At 36.5% G+C, this 21,395-nt stretch overlaps 1 protein-coding gene across 11 annotated transcripts in view; it reads right to left on the bottom strand.

The window, feature by feature from the left end:
* Positions 1–21,395, bottom strand: part of DOCK9 (dedicator of cytokinesis 9) — a 137,604-nt gene that overhangs the window by 57,116 nt on the left and 59,093 nt on the right. For all 11 annotated transcript variants that reach the window (XM_075138090.1, XM_075138062.1, XM_075138072.1 and 8 more), the window contains 16 exons: positions 18,466–18,640; positions 17,070–17,137; positions 10,948–11,022; positions 10,709–10,849; positions 10,152–10,352; positions 9,887–10,009; positions 7,422–7,504; positions 6,867–6,989; positions 5,006–5,085; positions 4,738–4,925; positions 4,549–4,614; positions 3,860–3,952; positions 3,471–3,594; positions 2,976–3,097; positions 1,503–1,589; positions 756–845 (listed from right to left, as the gene is read on the bottom strand). In XM_075138090.1, the coding sequence (XP_074994191.1) occupies positions 756–845; positions 1,503–1,589; positions 2,976–3,097; positions 3,471–3,594; positions 3,860–3,952; positions 4,549–4,614; positions 4,738–4,925; positions 5,006–5,085; positions 6,867–6,989; positions 7,422–7,504; positions 9,887–10,009; positions 10,152–10,352; positions 10,709–10,849; positions 10,948–11,022; positions 17,070–17,137; positions 18,466–18,640 (1,839 nt within the window). The remainder of the gene's footprint in view (positions 1–755; positions 846–1,502; positions 1,590–2,975; positions 3,098–3,470; positions 3,595–3,859; positions 3,953–4,548; positions 4,615–4,737; positions 4,926–5,005; positions 5,086–6,866; positions 6,990–7,421; positions 7,505–9,886; positions 10,010–10,151; positions 10,353–10,708; positions 10,850–10,947; positions 11,023–17,069; positions 17,138–18,465; positions 18,641–21,395) is intronic.

The following is a 21,395-nucleotide window of genomic DNA, read 5'->3' as shown; positions in this document are numbered from 1 at the left end:
ATGGTAATAATAAAAACCCCTATTTCCAAATAGACTTATTCCATCTTCCTACTGTTAATGTACTGTGTCCTGTTTTGTACCAAAGTTGATCACAGGAGTCTTGGAGCAAGGAAGATGACTCAGAGCCATGGTTTTGACATAACCAAGGTCACAAAGCAAGTCCCATTCAGAAGCATGCCACATTCAGTAGTTATTACTTAAATGTCCTGAGTAGGGAGTCTAGTTTTGTTAATTGATGGTATTCAATTACAATAATAAACTCTGTTGTGCCTAAGAAAATCAGGAGTTACTTGTGATACCCTACATAGATTTTAAGGTGACTGAATTTTGGGCTTCATATCAAAAATCTGGCCTACTGGTTAAGACAAAATTGCTGTGGAAACCATGCACTCTATTGATCTAATCCTGAAAGAGAACTGTAGACACGACAATGATGACCTCCTAAGCAAAATTTTAGAAAATCAAGAGTCATCATTCCTTACCATTCTCATGTACAGTTCAACTTGATTATTTTGACAAATTAAGCCATTAGCGTTTCGAAATTATCACTCATAAGGCTGACCAATACTGTCTCATTATTTCCTCGTGGTTTCTTCTCAGATTGCAATTGTAAATTTAATCTAGGACACGAAGTATCTTTTTGTTCTTTTTATACTGCATATTCCACTAATGAGACCTAGAAAATGTCTGAATCTCCTAGGTCTTGCAAAAGTATAAATAAATAATATAATCTGTTATTCACTGCCATTTTATACCTTAAGATATTTTACAAGATCAGTTCCTAGTGCACGAGCTCCAGACTCTGTTTTCTGACAGTACTGAAAAAAATTATGCAAGTGCTGGTCCTGTCAAAGACAAAAAGAACAACAAATTAAACAAAATCTAACATTACTATCCATAATCCAAACCAGAACACGTTAAAAATATTCAGATGTAGAAATCCATATATGTGTCCATAGATTCAATTTTCAAAAATAATTGAAGTGCACTACTCCGAAGACTAATTTAGTCTGTGTGTAACATTGATTTTTTTTTTTTAATCCACATAAGAAATTTCCAGTGATTTTTGAATACCTGTTATAGAAAACACCGCTTATATTTGCTTCAAATCAAATGACATGCAGAAAATAGCATACTTAATGTTAGTTATCCCAACCTATCATAATATGCATTTTATGAGGAGCTATAACAGGACTCATTGCTTTGTAGTCATGCCAATAAATAGCCTTCAGACAACTATGACCTCTCATCTAACAGGAAAATTCAGATTGGAATGCATGACAAAGTTAGACAAAAGGCTCACATTTTGAATAGCTTCCATCTAAGATCTGCTGTTTTTCACAGCTGATGTGAAAGAGAGATACCATGCAGAGTGTCCAAGAGACAAAAAAGTAAGAGATCAGCATATTGAGTTTAAGAATCTTCCCAAATATTGTATATACATATAACAAACATACATTATTCCTAAAACTTTCTCTAATTTAATTTGTTTTATAACTCACCTGTGTATACACAGTTGACACCAGATGAGTGGATATTTTTAACAGTTGTTTGCCTCCATCTACCCATTTAATTTCAGGACCAGAATGCTGCACGCACACATGCAGAGGAAAAGTAAAATAATGTAGCGGTACACTAAATTAAAACAATTTGTTTATAGTTCCACAAACAACACTTTTCTTTTTTTTTTTTAAAAACAGGTTGAAGAAATGTGTGCAATGAATAAAGTCATAAAAAAAGGAAAATTATGCAGGCAATATTACCAAAAGCATTTATGAAGCTTAAAATGTATTTTATAAGTCCCACAGTAGTTTCCTCACTGGCTAACAAAATTGCTTTTCTGTAAGTTACAGATTTCATGTTTCCCCTACAATTCTGCAAAGAAACTTCTGACTAGAGTAAAATATCTACTAGTTTTCTGAGAAAAGTAACACAATAATTTCAACAGATACTCACACAGTTTAAAACTTATCATAGGTCACCGATAGGTAGCAGCCAGTGCTTCCTTCCCATCCCATTTCCGAAGAACTGAGAATGGGAATGCTCAGCTGTCTACTCTGACAACCAGTTAGGGAGAGATTACTGCTAGATCTACAACTAGTCATATTGATCCTAACTTTCTACCCATGGGCATAAGCAGAGACGAACAGCAAAGGCATAAAGAATACACCTACAATGTGCAAAGATGAAACATGTAAAGGAGACAACGATTGGAAAGCTTACAGCAGAATTTAAAAAAGAAAAGTTGGTACAGTAGGAGGAGAGCAGCACCTCTTGCTGTTGATTTTAGGTCTCTTCCTCCAAAATGAGTCAATTTTGTCTCTGCATTTCATTCTTTTAGTCAAATCCCCTATCACGTTTTACGTTTTGTATCCTCCTCGGTATCATTTTTATTACTACAATTTTGCAAGCTTTCTGCTTTGAAGAATACAACCAGAAATTTTACTAGTGAAGTATAAAGATCACAAAAATCAAGATGTGAGAATAAGACTTTTTCAGGAATAAAAGACTTACTGAAAGGAGACAGCATGAAATGCTAAAAAAAATTTAGTAAAGGACTTCAGATTATTTGCATATCTTCATAAACTCAAAAGAGTTTAATATATATAAAAATTACTGTAATTTCTAATTAATTATTACTACAAAAAATTAAACTTGCACATTTCCCAAGTACATCAGCTAAATAATAACAGAAATAAGTACTTAACAATTTAAACAAAAAACTATATTAGGACAGGTTGATTCAAATTCTTGTATAAATCAGAATTTAGTCATAAGTTTTGTCTGCCATTTCTGTTTGGGTTGCTTTGTTTCCTCTAAGTCAGAAGTCTAACTTTTGCAAAGCACTCCATTTCAACTATAAAAGAAAAAAATCTACTAGAAAATTACTTTAATCTTATGAGACTGAGGAATTATAACCAAAACTTCTCTCCACATCTTTTTTTGAAAGATTAGAGCAATTTTATATAACATACCTTTCCAACCCCCATTTCTTGATAACTAAGATAGCCTGATGGAAGATTTGCTGACACTGGGATCTGTTGCTCATTGGTCACCACTCTTCCATCTTTTATTAGAGGAAGCCAAGAATACCCAACTACGGAACATGGAAGGCAAGTAATTTTAAATATGTTATGAATCTTTACATAAACCTTACAAAAGTCTTACTGTACACTTCTGATATGTAATTCATAAACTAAAAAATGTTACTGTAAGGGCCAAATGATTTGAAATGATTAGAAAGAATTGAAAAGGCAAATAAATTGTCACTGAGTTTGAAAAAACATACATTCGACAGACATTCTAAAATAACATTTGAAAAATTAAAAGAAACACTTAATGAAATCCTTCAGTCAGTATAATGTAATTAGAAAGCATTATATGGATCACAAAAATCACGGGTTACCAGCTAAGTATTCTTCATAAAATCTCCCCAGTAGTTACTGAAAGTAAAGCATTAGCGTACAAACCTTGTGTTTCAACAACATCTTTCTTCTTTGTACTCCCTTTGCTTGAGTTATCACAGCTGACGTGATAGAAGGTGAACAACAAATGGTGCTTTTCATGTAACTGAGTGGGCAATTCTATTTTAATCTGAAAGGCAAAGAATCACAACCTTTGTAGAAGTCTTCAGCTAGAGCCGTGACATGCCTTACTGGTTGCACACTTAAAAAGTTATTCGAAGCAAGATGAAGAATCACACACACAAAACTTACAAAAATTTACTGACAGTGAAAAGGGGGGTCTGATTTAACTGAAATAATTATCAAGCACTTTGCAATCCTCAAATCTTTTCTTGTATTTTTGAAACTTACATAATACCTAAACCAGTAAAAGTTACCTCAGAAAGGTAGCTTACCTCATCATAAAACTCTGGATTTTGATGGTGATGCAGAACAGCAGCAAACGCACTTCTAGTAAATACTGGTCCACCTGGCCTACCATAGATACACTAATAATAGAAAAAAAAAAGGGAAAAAGAACAAAAAACCCCTGTGATCCTTTTTCACGCTCAGCTTAGAATCTGTTCCACCTAGAATTTGAAATATTTTAACTTGTGTTTAACTTGGTTCCTTTGCACAGACAGGGGATTACATGATCTGTAGTCTGCCTGCTGTGCAGTAGAACTGACACTGTGATTTCACCTCAGGATTCCTATACATTTTTCTAGTACTTTTCTTCCAGGCACCTCTTATACACTGTGGTAGCTCATAAACAAACACAGAGCTTGGTTCTGCAGTTGATCTAAAGCTTTATTGTTTTAACTTAAAGAATTCCTCCTGTGGAACAGGCATAAACCACCCTTGTTTGCAACAAGTTTATTCTTGGAATTTTTGTTGATATAAAGAAATGAAGTGCTCTGAGGGTTCTTTAGTAATCTTTTATATCAAAAACAAGCAAGTCATCTAATAGTTACTCTTATGCCAAATGCAAAAGGAGGACAGAAAGCTACCATCCCAAACTAGATAAATTAATCCAGTACTACTGTATTATTTAGCTAACTGTTCACTATTTTCTTTTATCAGTCACAAAACCCAAAACACTAACCTTTAAAGGCAAAGAATCCTCTTCATCAGAATCCTTGAACTCAATGCATACTGCAATATTTCTAGCCTAAAGCAGTATTTAAAAACAAAAACCCAAACACTTAATCGCAAGGATCATCACAGAAATATAGTATGTAAACAATCTTAACCAAATCTGAGAAAGAAGAATGTACAGTTTTCCTGTACTCACCTTTGCAAAAGACTTTTGACTGTCATATTTCAAGTGCTTTGGATAAACATAAAGATGATTGTTGTAGATGGTGAAAGGCTGAGTGTGTTTTGGTATACAGGGAACAAATTCCTCTATTTCAAACGTTATTAGTGCCTTGGTACTGTTTTCAAACTGTTTCATGGGAATGTATGATGAGTTAACATAATCTGAAAACACATAAAAAAACAATAAAGAACTGAAGAGAAACAGCCTGAATGTTCATTTAACAGTGTTTATTAATACTTACTTGGAAAATCTGGTGACACATTATCAATTGTAACATCCAGATTTCCTAAAATAACAGGAAGTTTGGCCATCTTTTCAGGTCTATAGGAAGGAAAAAAACCTCAAAGTCAGGATAAATGAAAAATTATCAGATGCCAGAGAAAAGAGATAATAGGAAACAAAGGCAAAAGTAATATCCTGAAACACGAGTATGAGAGGAAAGGTGGTTTGGGGGTGGATGACTGATCTGGTCTTGCTTTTTGCCTAGATTCACAGTTTTCTTCTCCTTTAAATTCTCAAAAAAAAAAAAGTAAGGCTTTATTCACAAATGTGGAAAAGGTTAAGAAAAAGCATGATGTTTTTCTTTCTTTAAATCAAAATTTAAAACTTTATTAGACACAGGTTTTGTTTGCCATATAATAACTCACTATCATTTGCAGAAAAGAGGGGACCTGTCAGTAAGCTTTTTAAATCTCAATGGCCAGTGATAAGCATTTATGGTAATGGGGTAAACTTGGGGTAAGAGCAAAGGGGGAGAGAAATCAGTAAGTTAACAAAATGCATCTTCTACTCAGTAATTTTTTTCCTACCTCCTCCTTTTTCTAGAGTAATAACTGACCCTGCAAAATATTTACTATTAACTAGCCTACTGTGAAATTTCTTAGATGTTATCATGTAGCTAATTCAGAAATATGATTTGAAGTAGGAGTATTTTCCATGTTAAAACAGCAGTGCAGAACCCTTTATTAGTAAAGATAGTCAGCAGCATGATTTCTTTAAATTATTGCAGGGGAAGTGGATGCAAAATTTTCCCAAAATGCAATCCTATGCTGTGAAGCAAACAACCTCTTCTGGCTGGAGTCTGGATTCTAATTGCAATAGCTAAGCCTTAGACATTACAATCTCCTTCATATTAAAATTCCTGTGAAATACTGTACACCTCAAACAGGATGCTGAAATAACCAAAAGCATTTCCTTAATTCATGAAGTAAAGTGATGTGGCAGGCTAATTTACTATATTAGTTTCAGTTTCAATAATACTGTTTATGGCAAGGAGTATCAGTACAGCAATTTCAACGCTATGTAAACTAATGAAACTTTAAGCAGCTTGCTAAAATGGAATTAAAATACCTATTACAAACCTGATCTCCTTATCAGATTTGATAAGTAAGAATCAAATAAAGAAAGTATAGCCCAAGCCTTTTGCGATTAGCAATTGTTCAAATTAATAGAATTCCAGCTAACTGTACCTTAACAGAAGTGGAAATGCCTTTGTGAAGCAGCAAAATATTTATACTCTATTTAATAAGAAAGTGGATTAAAACTAGTTTATAGGGTCATCTGTCAGTAGGAGATTCTTCTGCCTTGCACACAAACTGATGCAGTCTTTAGGAATACTTTGTAAAAAAGGATGACCAATGTTCTGTTATTTAGGCATCCTGAGCCACATGCACTCCCAAGGAAGGTGGACTGGATACTAGCTTGAATCCCTTTCCCTGAGAGTTAACATTCTCTGTCCAAGGTCAGTGAACGTATGATTTATGCTCATACTTGTTTTCCTTTGAGAACCAGAAGAGTATATTGTGCAAGCATAACTCCTAAAACAGAGCTACTTCAGGATATGATGCATGTTAAACAAGGCGTAATACTTCAGTCCTCCTTGTAGCCCCCAAACACTGCAAGGGAAAGATCTATAGCTTGTATGAAGGCCTTGAAAAGTGAAAAACATATAAATACATACCTCAGAAGATTAGATGCTCCAGTTCAAGACCATAACAAAAAATGGTGGGGCTTGGGGAGGGGGAGGGGGAGTGGGGTGGGGTGTTAGGGTATGGTTGGTTTGTTAGGGTTTGGTTTTTTTTAAGTGGGGAAATCAGACTTACTTCCTGAAATCTGCTAATAATTTCAGCATGTCTTCATTTGAAAGTTTATTACTGTCTTGTCTGAAGAGAGGAGAAAATCTTGCATTTTTGTCCAAGGTTCCTGAGGCATCTTTAAACAGCGTCCTGAAAGTCAAAATCTTGCTTTCAGCTGAGTTTATGAAAGTGTTGAAATTCACTTCAGGAAATTTCTTTACTACAAATTAGAACATACTGCACCATCCTTCATTTAAGCATTTAATACTCTTGTCACTGCAGGTGAGTTTTAACATAAACAGCTGAGTCTAACAAATCAAGTGTGAACCATTTCATTCTTAGTAAAATAAAAAATATTGACAATAGAAAAAAGTTGGCTTTTGAATAATAATATATTGAATGTTTATAACTTTTTTCCCTACTACAGAGCTAAAGTGTAAGTTTGTCAGAAATCTTTGGTTAATTGAAAGTAAAACAAGAAATAATTTAAATAGCACATTAAGTTTTACAAGAAGTGAGATGCAGAAAATAATGTTAAAGAAAAGTTAGGAAAAAATACAGATTGACAAGATCTGTCCTTACCTAGCTGCCCACGCAAAAGGCATTCTATATTGACCTAATCTCTGGCATGCCTGCTTAGCATTCTTTAAAACTTTCTGTGCAACCTGCAAGGGACATAAGAAATAGCCACATTTTAAAAGCTACATTTTTTGCATGTTAGTACACAAGAAAAAAACACTTATTGACACTGATATGAATTAGAAAATCTTCTTTAGAAGATTAATCCTAAGTATGCAAGTGAAAGACAAATGAAAATACTTAACAATTCATTTCAGGTTAAGCAGGGCCTGCTGATTTCATAGCATTTCATGGGTGAAAACACAGAGCCATCTACACTGCTGATAATACATATTTAATTAAGCAAGAAAAAAATTATTATATACAAAACTCATACGAAAGCTAGAGCAAAATTCAACTGGTTTTTAAGACAAAATTGTGACTCCAGATAAAAACATTTCCCCCTCTACTTGGCTCCCCTATTCACCACCCACTCTATGTACCAGAACACATTCCTGCAAAGTAAATAGTAAAATACGCTGCAATATTTGTATTACAAACACACACAGAATATGGGAAGGAGTTGTATGCAGATCACATGCACAACCCTATGTATGGGCATTGCAACATTGTTTTCATTAAAACTTTAAATTTTTGGTTTTGTTAACAATTCCATTATATAGAACCAACATGTATAACAATCAGAGCTAGAAACCCACTAGAGATGCTCAACACCGAGCTGTACCACTTGACCTAAAGCAGAAGCTCCCGACAGAGCAATGGGCTTCTCTTTTCCAGAAACCAGCTTCTCATATGTGCCTACACAGAGCAAAATTATTTGCCAGAGGCAGAAAAAGAGTAAACCTGCCTGAATATTAGCCCTGATCTATGCTGTTGACATTATGAAGAGCTGTTTCTATTAGTATGTTGTTTGAGCCAACTCTCTATTATCCATTCCTGTAAAAAGGCGGAAATTGCACTCAGAAGCATAGAACCTTGATAAGTAATCATCATTAATTCACTGTATTCAATGTTTAAGGAGAGAACAAGTGATCTCTTGGCTATAGAATTTGCTGTTTCCATTTTCCCTTTTTCTTGTCCAGAGTAGTAGTTCTGCAGGGAACTGGAACTTGCTCATTGCACTGACACACATGGAGGCCTTGTACGTTCTGTTTTGTTTCAAATTAATACAGTGTAATCCCACAGAACAAAGACAGAAAAAAATTCAAACTAAGTGTTCAATTGTATAAAATTATAAGCAAATGAATACCAGAAATGGACAGCATAAGTTAATATAACCACGAATGTTCCTATTGGCTACTCTTGCACAGTACGGGGCAATGCAAGTCTAGCACTCAGTATCAAATTTGGGAACAGTTGGGCTTACTTAACCTTCCCATGTGACTTAGGCCCGAGACCACCAAAATCAGTTACTCAGTTCAGGTGTGTTTTAACTCAGTAACAGTCAGCATACGCTTCAAAACCAGACTCCTAAAATACAAAAGCTGCTGTTTTCCAACGATAGCTGAAAAAAAATCTCAAGTATTCCTGGAAAAGCAAATCAGTAGTCTGATCTATATTAAGACCAAGTAAAAAATGCAGGTTTTTTTACGTGTAGCTTAGCCAGCATTAAATTAGTAGGAAAGAACACTGTTCCTCTGCAGAAACTGAAAGTTAACCCTTCCTTCTTCCCTTTCAACTAGAAGGAAGAAAAGAGGAAGAATGTCAACAGTAGTTGACACTGCTTACAAAAAAACTTTTCCTACTAGTATCCTGGTCCAACGATTTAACTGTAAATCAACAAAATTAAAACTCTATTTCTTCAGTGTCAGACAAGCAGCAGCAACTGACAAAGCTTCTTGTAGACGTGTTTCCAAAAACATTAAAATGTTATGTCATCCTAGACTCCTGTAAACTTTATATGTTTCAGTGGTTTATTTCCAAAAGTGATTCGGAGTTCTATCAAATCTGCAAAGCATTTTATACAAAAAATGAGCTCAATGGTTCTGAAGGAAAAAACAGCAAAAGGGCAGATAAAGTTACAGTAAACTACGGTCACCAAAAAGGAAAGGCACAAAGGAAAAGTCAACAACAATGATATAGTAAATAAGATGCATTAAGTGAGAGAGGCATACAGTTAATTTCTGACCTAATTTAATATATCATTGTTCAACAATTTTCAACTCAACTTTCACATTGAAGTCTAATATTCTCTTGCCAAATCAGTTTATTTAAAGCCATTATAAAAATCACAAATTATGTCATGATTATAAAAAGCTAAATAAATGTTTCCCAATAATATGTTAGGCTTTATCTATAATGTTTCAATTCATAATAGTTACTAGTAATAACTACAACTTACTAAATCAAATCATCCAGTTATCTGAATTTTCTATAAAAGAACTAAGCTTTTTATTGATATTTCTTAATTTCAAATCAACCTGTCTTGCCTCAGCATTTTTCCCGTGCCACAGAAGAAGATAACATACCTTTGAAGAATCTGAACTTTTCATATATGGTTCAGCACAATGTGTAATGCTTCCCTGTAATACTTTTTCTATTCTAGCCACGAGGAAAATGTCGGTATGAGGACATGTAACTGAGAATATTCCCTAGAAATAAAACAAGAGATAAAGATAAAAGGAAAATGCACAGGCATTTTACATTACATAATAGAAAGCCATCCAAAGCATGTTGGAAAACTCTCTACTTATATACAAAATCCTACTAATTCTTTAGGTTACTAGTTCTCACCTGCTTTGGATATTGTAACACGGTTTCATGAATGTCTTGAACTCTGTGTAAGCTATCACCACTGTCATTTGCCATTTGTTGAGATGCATTGGGTATCATGTACCTTACTGAGGCGTGGTTCAAATCAACATGGAAATCTGCTGAAATCTTCCGGTTGTTTTTAATATCAAACAGCGATAACGTGACAAAAAAAGGTTCTACCTAGACATGTAAAAAACAGAATCAAGTGTTATTGTTGGCCTCTATATCACTGTAAAAATGTGTATGAAAGGAAGATGAGTAACATTTTTATAAACAGTTACACATGGCCATCACTCTAGATACTACTGACGAGGCGTAAAAGAAAAATTCCACTTTCTCCAACACAACACAAAGATTAGTAGCAAAGTACTTCTTGCAAGATTTAGGCTCTTATTTTGATTTAAAGGAGTAGAAAAAAACCCACAATATAAGTTTCTCAATTACAGCAAGGAATTCCTGCCATTAAGAATAGTGCCAACAAAATATTAAAACATTCATTACAAAATTAACAGAAAATAATTAGAAGAATTTTTTACATTTGTTGTTGGTCCTTCTTCATTTTCTGCAACGCAGCTTTGCAAATTAAAAGATAAATCGTTACACTTCACAAGAATTTTTTTTCCAAATTTCTCTTCAAATGGCTTCACTTCTGGTTCAATACCAGAAAAGTCAAGTTTCTTTAAAAAGAGAAAAGAAAAATTAAGGTAAGTTGTTTCTCATCTCAAAAGGATCAACATAAAAGAAAATAACATGCTTCCTTGTAAAAAAGTCTAACCTGTGCATCTGGATCCAAGGCAAAAAGTTTAACTCTGCTTTCACTTTTCAACTTGATTTCTGCTTCTCTGGTACTCTGTTCAAAATAAGAAAAAAAGTCTTAGTATCACACTACTAAATGAAAGTGGGTTTCAATTTCATTCCTTTCCTGTGACGTTCAAAGCTTTACATGTTTTTAATGCATGCACTCTTCTCTCTCTAACTGATCTTTGCAACTCCTTAGTTTAAATTGCTCCATCATGTCAGAGCAAAAAGTGAGAGAAGGCTACTCTCCTCTAAAGGCTTTTCCAGGCCTCAAAAAATGTACATCAGGAACATGTAACCTTCCAAGCTCATGGGAAGTATACTCCAGTGTAGCTCATATAGCACTTTGCCTCCTTAAACAACAAATAACTTTCACAACACTATTTTTTAAAAAAAAAAAAAAAAGTATGAATGTAGGTTAAAGCTCAGAGCTATCCTGAGACCATAAGATGGCTCAGGAAACAACAGGTTACCTAAATTAAGAAACACCATCAGAGCTCTTGCTCTTTTTTCTTTTTCTTGGGTTTTTTTTTTGTTTGTTAGTTTGTTTGGGTTTTTTGGTTGGTTGGTTGGTTGGTTTTCTTGAGTTCTACTGCCAAATAAGTGGTTTTCCTGTGGATAGATGGAAAAACCCTGAAAAATTCCATAAGATAAAACCCTCACACTTAAAAGTTACTTTGCAGAGCACACTGTACACTGATCCTGTCTGGGATTTGTGGATACCTACCTACTAACAGTAAAACAAAAGTAAAGTGGAACAAAATAGGATGTGAAAACTGATGGTATACACAGGTTACTTTTTCAAAAAAGGTATTATTTAAAGAGTATTCTATGATTTTTAAAGTCACAGGACACAACAAATAGACATATGCATGCGCCAAAATTATCCATGTAGGAGAGTTGCCATGCCCAAAGTAGTAGCTGGCTAAACAGGGATACAAAGTATTACATTACAGACAGGTGTCTATTTTTAGATCAGCCTGTACAGGTCAAAAGAAGTTACCAACCCAAAATGCTCATCACTGACCATCAGCTGGAAGTGATTTACTGTCTACATCTGCTTTGCTGGAGGTTGAAGAAACTCCTACTATGTCTCAAGAAAGAAAAAAACCAACAACAAATAAAAACCCCATCAGCTCTAAGAGCTCAAAATTCTACTTTAGGTTGATAATAATAATAAAAAAAAGAATTTGATGCAGAAGAGGATTTACAGAAGAGTAAATTTACAGAATTTACAGAGGAATTTACAGAAGAGGAACTTCTGAGGTGTGATTTTGAGTATAGATGCTCTAATGGATTTCATTTACTTAGTTGTCTTTAACACACACAGGAGAAAAGACAAGAGTTGCTGTGAAAGACAAAACCCAGACACTCAATACCAGCAGAGTATTGGCAGACTTTGCTTGTTCAACAGCTGGTATGATAGGGAAATACAGGACTAAACTGTGAAGAAGTTTAAACATGGGAAGAAGGTTGCATGTATGTTTTGGAAAGGGAATAGTCAGTGGCAAGAACTGAAGAGGAAGATGATCTAGTCACAGGACCAAGACAGAAACTGTTTCAGCTAAAGCATCTTGAATAGTTTTAGATTCTTTGGTGCTTTGTGCATTAAAGACAAGACAAGATCAAAATATGCATTTTTGACTGACAGATCAGGGGCAGTCGGTCAGAAGTCAGGAACTGAAAATGTACGTAGTCATCGACCCTGTCTACAGCATGGCAGGGACTCTGCAGTAATTCCACTTCCTCATCTGTAAAACAGGGACAAGGTTTTCCTACCTGAAGCAATAGTGGGATCCATAATGGTTAAGGAGGTACTTGGGCACTGATCATGACAACTGCATAGTTATTTAAGATAAAAGTCTAATTTGTTTTCTCTGAAGATTAAAAAAAACCCCAAAAAACCAAAAAGAAACCTACATTCACTCTTGGTAATTAAGTTACAGATAAAAGGAACATGAAGAAGGCAGGACAGACAGGCAAATTTAGATATATGTGTGCACATCTGTGCACCGAAGTGCACAATACCATCTTATTTAGTTTAATGTTATAAACTAATAACTGTTGATAGACAAGTGAAGGCTTGGAGATGCGCTCACAAGGATTAAACCTTTCCTAGGAAGACTGTTTTTTCCCCTATTGTCAGATGCTCTACAATCACCCCTGAAGGAATTTCTCTTTCCTCGTAAGCATATGAGGTCAGCTATTGTGAAAATGTCCTCCTAGAACCAATAAAAATAATAGAGCAGCTATAAACTCTTCTAAAAGAAGGCTCAATGTCTTGTAAGTCTCCCACTGGTGAAAAAAGAACCAAATCCAAACCCAAGTAACAGCTGAAAAGACAACGTAAGAAAGAATAGAGGACAAAAAAAAATCCTCAAAACAAACAGCATTTATATAAAGTAATCAAGTTAAGGCACAAGCAGTGTACTAATGCAAACGGGCAGATTTTTCCCTGTACTTCTCCTCAGGGAAAAAAGGCTAGAAAAATGCATTGGAGCAAATTATTTTGAAAGGTAGTGCTTAGTAAAGGTGAACTAGAATGGGAAAAATGAAAAACTTATTTTGAAGGAAACAAATTTAAATGGGTTATAACCATGGATGTTGTGGTTTAACCCCAGCCAGCAAATAAACCCCACGCAGCTGCTCGCTCACACCCCCCACCCACCGCCCTCCCCGGTGGAATGGGGAAGAGAATCAGGAGGGCACAAGTAGGAAAGCTCCCAGGTTGAGATAAAAACAGTTTAATAATTGAAATAAAACAAAGTAGAACAGTAATAATAACAATGAGAACAACAACAATAACAGAATATACAAAGCAGGCAATGCACAATGCAACTGCTTAACGACCGCTGACCGCCTGTCACGAACGGGAGGCGAGCTCCCACACACCCCTGGTTTTTATACTGAGCATGACGTCACATGGTATAGAATACCCCATTGGCCAGCTGGGTCCACCACCCCGGCTGTGCTCCCCCTCCCCGGTGCAAGCATCACCCAGCAACAGTCAAAGCATCAATGGGCCATCAACGCTCCTTTCACACTAAACCCAAAACACAGCACACCCCCCAAGCTACTGGGAAGAAAGTTAACTCTGTCTCAGCCGGAACCAGGACAATATAATAAAAAAAGCCAGTGCTTAAAGAGCTGAGAAAAATAACACGCTAGAAAAACACCTAGCTTAAAGAGCTGCATGCTTCCGATCAGAAGGTTATGGAAACAGGAAGCAGCATTTGTAGTACTAAAACTATAAGCAGGTGCTGCAGCCCCGAATAAAAGTCCCCTCTGGAAGTAATATGGAACCTATGCATTCCAATAACTCTGACTATAAAGAAAAAAAAATCTTCCATACAATAAGAGCATCTAATTTTATATTTGTTTCTGAAATAAATGTTCATAGCCTCATGTAAGTATGCTGTTTGATGCTTACAGCTCTTCCAAGGAAAACTTAATTGTATGTACCACAATCCCAATTAATTTCCAAATACAGCCGTAGCTGGAGTTAGATGATCATAGAATCATTTAGGTTGGAAAAGATCTTTAAGATCATCAAGTCCAACTGTTAACCTAGCACTGCCAAGGCTACCACTAAACCATGTCCTTAAGCATCTCATCTACACGTCTTTTAAATAACTCCAGCGATGGTGACTCAACCACTTCCCTGGGCAGTCTGTTCCAATGTTTGACAACCCTTTCGGTGCAAAAATTTTTCCTGATACCCAATCTAAACCTCCCCTGGTGCAACTTGAAGCCATTTCCTCTTGTCCTATCACTTGTTGCCAACACCCACCTCACTACAACCTCCTTTCAGGTAGTTGTAGAGCGCGATAAGGTCTCCCCTCAGCCTCCTCTTCTCCAGGCTAAACAACCCCAGTTCCCTCAGCCGCTCCTCATAGGACTTGTTCTCCAGACCCTTCACCAGCTTCGTTGCCCTCCTCTGGACACGCTTCAGCACCTCAATGTCCTTCTTGTAGTGAGGGGCCCAAAACTGAACACAGGATTCGAGGTGCGGCCTCACCAGTGCCGAGGACAGGGGCACGATCACCTCCCTGCTCCTGCTGGCCACACTATTTCTGATACAGGCCAGGATGCCGTTGGCCTTCTTGGCCACCTGGGCACACTGCTGGCTCATGTTCAGCCGGCTGTCAACCAGCACCCCCAGCTCCTTTTCCTCTGGGCAGCTTTCCAGCCACTCTTCCCCAAGCCTGTAGCGTTGCCTGGGGTTGTTGTGGCCAAAGTGCAGGACCCGGCACTTGGCCTTGTTGAACCTCATACAGTTGGCCTCGGCCCATCGATCCAGCCTGTCCAGGTCCCTCTGCAGAGCCTTCCTACCCTCCAGCAGATCAACACTCCCGCCCAACTTGGTGTTGGGAGCACTCGATTCCCTCGTCCAGATCATTGATACAGATATTAAACAGAACTGCCCCCATACTGAGCCCTGGGGAACACCACTCATGACCGGCCGCCGACTGGATTTAACTCCATTCACCACAACTCTCTGGGCTCGGCCGTCCAGCCAGTTTTTTACCCAGCGAAGAGTACGCCAGTCCAAGCTGAGAGCCACCAGGTTCTCTAGGAGAACGCTTGGAAGACAGTGTCAAAGGCTTTACTAAAATCTAGGTAGAACACATCTACAGCCTTTCCCTCATCCACGAGGCGGGTCACCTTGTCATAGAAGGAGATCAGGTTGGTCAAGCCTGTGATGACTGGGCCTGATCACCAGGTTGTCCTATATTATCACATAATAGCTTCTTGTATACATGTGCTAAGTTGATTACAAAGCAGTAACAGAAAGAATTAAGTCAGCCAACCAATTTGGGTGCTAAAAGCCTGCTAATCTGGATCTTTTGATATGTTAGCTATTGTAATAGATGCAATTTGTTTTACTGCTTGTTCTCAGTTTATAAGCTGCACTCCCTTCAGGAGTAGTTACTATGTCAGACAGATGCTCAGAACAGAAAGGGAGAGCATTCCAGAGCATGGTCAAGCAGAAAAGTTTCAAGACTGCAGGCTGTGCCACACAGAAGAAAGAGTAAGAAAGTCACAGGAAGGAGTTTGGATTCTACAACTTCAATAGGAAAAGGTCACCAGCTCCAGTCCTTAGGTGATTTAAAAAAAAATTCTCCCTTAGAGAACTCAAAATTTATTGCAACACATAAGTCACTGATTTAACAGAAATAAAGTCTGCAAATGGGCTGAGGAAGAGTTACTGTTATTTTCTATTTATTTCCATTTTATTGTATTCTTATTTCTATTTCTACACACCTCTGTAAGAACAAAATTGAAAAGCAAGAACTATGGCAATATAGGAAGTATCCATGAACTTGCCAGTTCATTACAAACACAAGCATCTTAAAATACATTCACATCATCACTGCTATTAAGCTCCTCTGGACTTCTAACTATAAAAATAAAACTTGACTTTAATACTTTCAGTACTTAAAGGGGGCTTATAAGAAAGATGGGGACAAACTTTTTAGCAGGGCCTGTTGCGACAGGACAAGGGGGAATGGTTTTAAACTGAAAGAGGGTAGATTCAGTCTAGATATAAGGAAGAAATTTTTTACAACGAGGGTGGTGAAACGCTGGAACAGGTTGCCCAGAGAGGTGGTAGATGCCCCATCCCTGGAAACATTGAAGGTCAGGTTAGAGGGGGCTCTGAGCAACCTGATCTAGTTGAAGATGTCCCTGCCCATGGCAGGGGGGTTGGACTAGATGATTTTTAAAGGTCCCTTCCAACCCAAACTATTCTATGATAACTAGATTTCTATAGAAATACTTTAGCACTTACCTGCATGCAATGAAACAATACAAAATATGCAAAATACAATAAACCAATACAATAATAAAACATGCTGCTTTTAAACAGCATGCCAAGATTTATATATGCAACTTTAAGACAGTAGCTAGTTTGCTTCCAAAAGCAGAAAATGAAGAAGCTCAATAAACACATCTATTTATGAAAGAACTTCTAAGCTTTCAAAGCACCACAAACTAACTGGAAGCTAGAAGCCAATACCTTACCTTTACTGAAAGTTCATGTAGCTAACTTATGTTTAGTATTTTATATCCCAAGCTGGCATTTACAATATATATTACCTTGGCAATTTCAGGATAGTAGTTATCAAAACTACTTGATGAGCTTTCCATTTTGCTTTGTTCATCATCTGAAATTATAAAACCACATTTAAAAAATAATTTAAAAAACCCAAACAAACAAAAAACTCAAACTACTCACAAAACTCCACAGCAAAAATATTTCTGATTTTTTTTTTTTTTTAACTCCCACCCCCTCAAAAATGACAATCAACTTAAAAAGGTTGTGGATGACTCCATCATTTCATTTTGATGCAGTGACTTCTTGGAGAATGTAACCAGTTACATAAATTGGTAAAGTAGCAGTTATTTCTAACCGTACCTAGAAAATAGCTTTAATGTTGATACCTGCATGGGGAAAGGGGATACTCAATGCACAAATTTACATTACTCTTTCCACTGTACATTGTAACTTGATTTCAAAACAAGTTCCCTCTGTTCATTAGGTTCCCAGCTCTATTCTCCAACCGTTACTGATTTACAAAGCAACAATTCAGTTAGCTATAAGCATCTTACAGTTCTAAGGTTAGTTGGGGATCACTGACTAAAATGTCTTTCACAGAACTACAGCGTTCAGGCTTCTCTTATTCCGATTTGCTTTTATTGCAAACATCATGTTAAATTTTGGCAATCTTCACCAAAGACTGTGATATCTCATTTTCAACTCTAATGATCCCTTTTGATATATTGTGCTATTTATAAGCCGAACAACCTTCTATAACCTCTTCCACGTTCTTCTGGATATGCATACACTTGGTTTCATACCAGTTGCCCTCCCCACATACTGTCAAGAGGAAAAATGCACAAGAGGACGTCTAGACTATCCTTTAGTCACCAAATTATCAACCATACCTACATCACATTCCTTACAGGTATCTGCCTTACCTATTCTTAATGGGCTCCAACAGAAAAGATTCTACACCCAAGCAATCTGTTTCAGTACTTTAGGGAAATTTTTGTGGTCAAGGGAATTACATCTAAATTTAAGTCCCTCACTGCAACCACAATTTCTTATTCTTCTACCTACAGTGACTACAGAACAGATTATTCCATTTTCAGCAGCATCTTACACATTTCAAAACAAGTCCCTCCTAAGTTTTCTCTTTTCCTTGAACTGCCTCGGTCCTGATTTTTCATTGTGGGTTCTATTTTTCTAGACTTCTGATCAGTCTCATTATTCTCTTCTGGACTTAACTCAATTGGAATCAATACAGAACAGTGCTATTTTAATGCTAAAAGGTCAAAACTCTCATTAGTTCAAACAGACAGTGAAAAGGCCTATAATTTTTATGACCAAAGAAAACAAATAACTTTAGCCACAATAAAGGCTTTCTTTCCAAACGCATGTACATAGACGTTGTCACATAACTGTATTAGCATTGCTAGCAGCTCCACTTACCTTCATGAGACTCTCCATTTCTTTTTTCTTGCATTGCAGCCTCAAAGTTAAGCTGAAGGATTTTGTTCAGAGTGTTTATCCATTCTTCCATTTCAAGTTCACTATCTGCAGCTAAAAGGTAACTACTCTTGTCTTGCATCTTGAGCTCAAATGCAAAACGTCTGACTTTATTGTTCTATAAGAAAATAAAAGATCTTTACATACTGTCTACTCACAATCAAAGGAAGTCATATGTATTTCAGATCTTTTAAAATATCAAAGTGTGTATTTTTTGTTAAACAAGTGTATTATAATTACACTTTTTCCTCTCCGACATTTGACCTTTTGAAGTTATTTGTACCACTGCAACAAGTGGAAGTATGAAAGATAACAGCCCATTTTTCAGTTTCCCTTCATCATTATGCTTGAAATAATTTTTAAAAAACAAAACATCCAATTTCCAAATATCAAGTTTTCATGTACTCAGATCACCCAGAAGTGAAGTTAAGATCTACCGATAAAAAAAAGCATAAAACTCTATTAATAATTGAGCGAGAATCATTTACCATGGTGGGATTTTATACCGGAGGTTAAATCGTGACCAGCCTCAACCCTGAATGCCCTGATATTGCTAGTCTTCTAAGTATACATGAAGTTGGGAATCAATTCCTCCTCTGTTCCTCAACCATTATTGTCATCTTTTTTGCACAATTTAAATCAAGGCTTCAAATGCTACCTAGCTTGACTCATGTTCCTAGGAATGAAATCACAGGTCTTAAATGAAAATTCTATATTATAATTAATTTAAGAAATTGATAATTCATTAGCTAAACATTAAAATAAACAGTAAGACAGACTTAATGGTTGGGGGATTTTTTCTTTGTTTTAAGTTAAATTAAGTGCCAAATGACATTTTAGTTTCGCTATACCTCAGATTTTTTAATTAGCAGACTAACTACTGGTCGGCAGAACAGCCAGCTTTCTACCAAAGATGAGTTTCTGTTAAGGAGGATACAAATAAATGTATGGACTCCAGATCTAAGGCAGTCTTGCCAATTAAAATCAGTACTGAAGTAAATGAAAAAAAAAAATCTTAAGAACAGTAACCTTTAACTTTCATAGTATAAAACCTTGACACAGGTGGTACATATCACACTTCTCAGTTTTCACAAATCACCGAATTAGAGCAACTATGCCTATATTATGACTGTATGTGTGAATATATACACTGCATGTATTATGTGACTGGACTTCTCTGTGATGCAAAAAAGTCTCAATATACTTCAGTATTAAAACAAAAAAAAACAAAACCCAACAAAACAAAACAAACCAAAAGAAAAACCCAAACAGTATTTTGGGAATTCTTGCCTAAATTTAACATTTTTAAGTGGGGGGGGGGGGGGGAGAGGGGGAACCAACAACAAACCCAAACCAAATCAACCAACAAAAAAAAAAAAGAAAAAAAACAACCAAAAAACCAACCAACCCCCCCCATTGCATATATTCAGCATTCCTCTTATACAAGTACTGATGAAGGAGCATATTCTGCTCTATTCTGCTTTATCTTTTATGTCTGTTAGTGAAGTCAGCGTTTTTCTCTCTTGTGCATCTATTGCCTTTGAAAAATAAGGAAGCATATGTACTAAATGAACTCAAAACAGCAATGAGGAATGTTATACAAATGTAATAGGAACTAAATCCCCTCCTTACCAAAAAAACTTACTCTGAAACAAGTAGTTTGATTCTGAGAACAAAAGCTTGTAAGCATGTCTACCTAAGAACAACCACCACTTCTATAAATTCCAAGTCAGACTACTGCAAAGTACAGTGGCTGGGGTCCTTACAATTTTTTATTTTATCTTCCTCTTCCATTAAATGGAAATGCAATTTCTACTGTGTAGAGACCACCTTTTTCCCCGTATGAGTTTCTAAATGCTAATACAACACCAATAATAAGTAACAGTAAAACAATGAATAAAATAAGATCAGCCAGAGAGGACACAGTACATAAAATAATAACATCATGTAACTGGAATAGGGCCATTATGTATAATATTTTGTAGTTCAAAATCTAATACACTTGCCCCTCACCAACAATTCAAGTGAAGAAAATAGCTATTTCCAAACCCCTTTATTCTAGCCTTTGAATGACTTCCTGGCTTCATAGAAGTGAGCATTAACTGATTTTGGTTTTGCACGTCATGTTGATCCATAACTAGTCTCAAATTTCTACATGCAGTTCTGAACATCCAGACATCAAGATGAACACTGATGGCACTGTAGAATACAGTATAGCGTTCAAGACACAAGCCAACTATAAACTTTAAGCATCCGAAGTAGTTTTACTTAAAGACTACTGTATCAGCCCAAAACCTTACTTGCAGTAGAACAAAAGAACAGTAATAAAAAAAAAATTAAAATAAAAAGCTTCTGACAGAGTCTGAGGAAATTTCAGGTTACTTGAATTGAACCGATGGAACAGAAAATATGGAACAGTGCTTCATGAAAAGATGATTTAGAAAAAAGGGGATTTTCAGGATTAAAAAAACCAAAAACATAGAATCACAGAACGGTTAGAGGTTGGACGGGACCTCTGGAGGTCATCTAGTCCAACCTCCCTGCTCAAGCAGGGCCACCTACAGCCACTTGCCCAGGGCTGTGTCCAGATGGCTTTTGAATATCTCCACGGACAGAGACTCCACAACTTCCCTGGGCAACCTGTGCCAGTGCTCAGTCACCCTCACAGTGACAAAGTGTTTCCTGATGTTCAGAGGGAACCTCCTGTGTTTCCGTTTGCCCCTGGTCCTGTCACTGAGCACCACTGAGCAGAGCCTGGCTCCATCCTCTTTGCGCCCTCCCTTCAGGTATTTATATACATTGATGAGATCCCCCCTGAACTTTGTCTTCTCCAGGCTGAAGAGTCCCAGCTCTCTCAGCCTCTCCTCATAGGA

The sequence above is a fragment of the Calonectris borealis genome, chromosome 1, assembly GCF_964195595.1.
Source record: "Calonectris borealis chromosome 1, bCalBor7.hap1.2, whole genome shotgun sequence".
Classification (NCBI taxonomy): domain Eukaryota; kingdom Metazoa; phylum Chordata; class Aves; order Procellariiformes; family Procellariidae; genus Calonectris; species Calonectris borealis.
The sequence above is the reverse complement of the archived record's forward strand: the minus strand, read 5'-3'. Positions and strand labels throughout refer to the sequence as shown.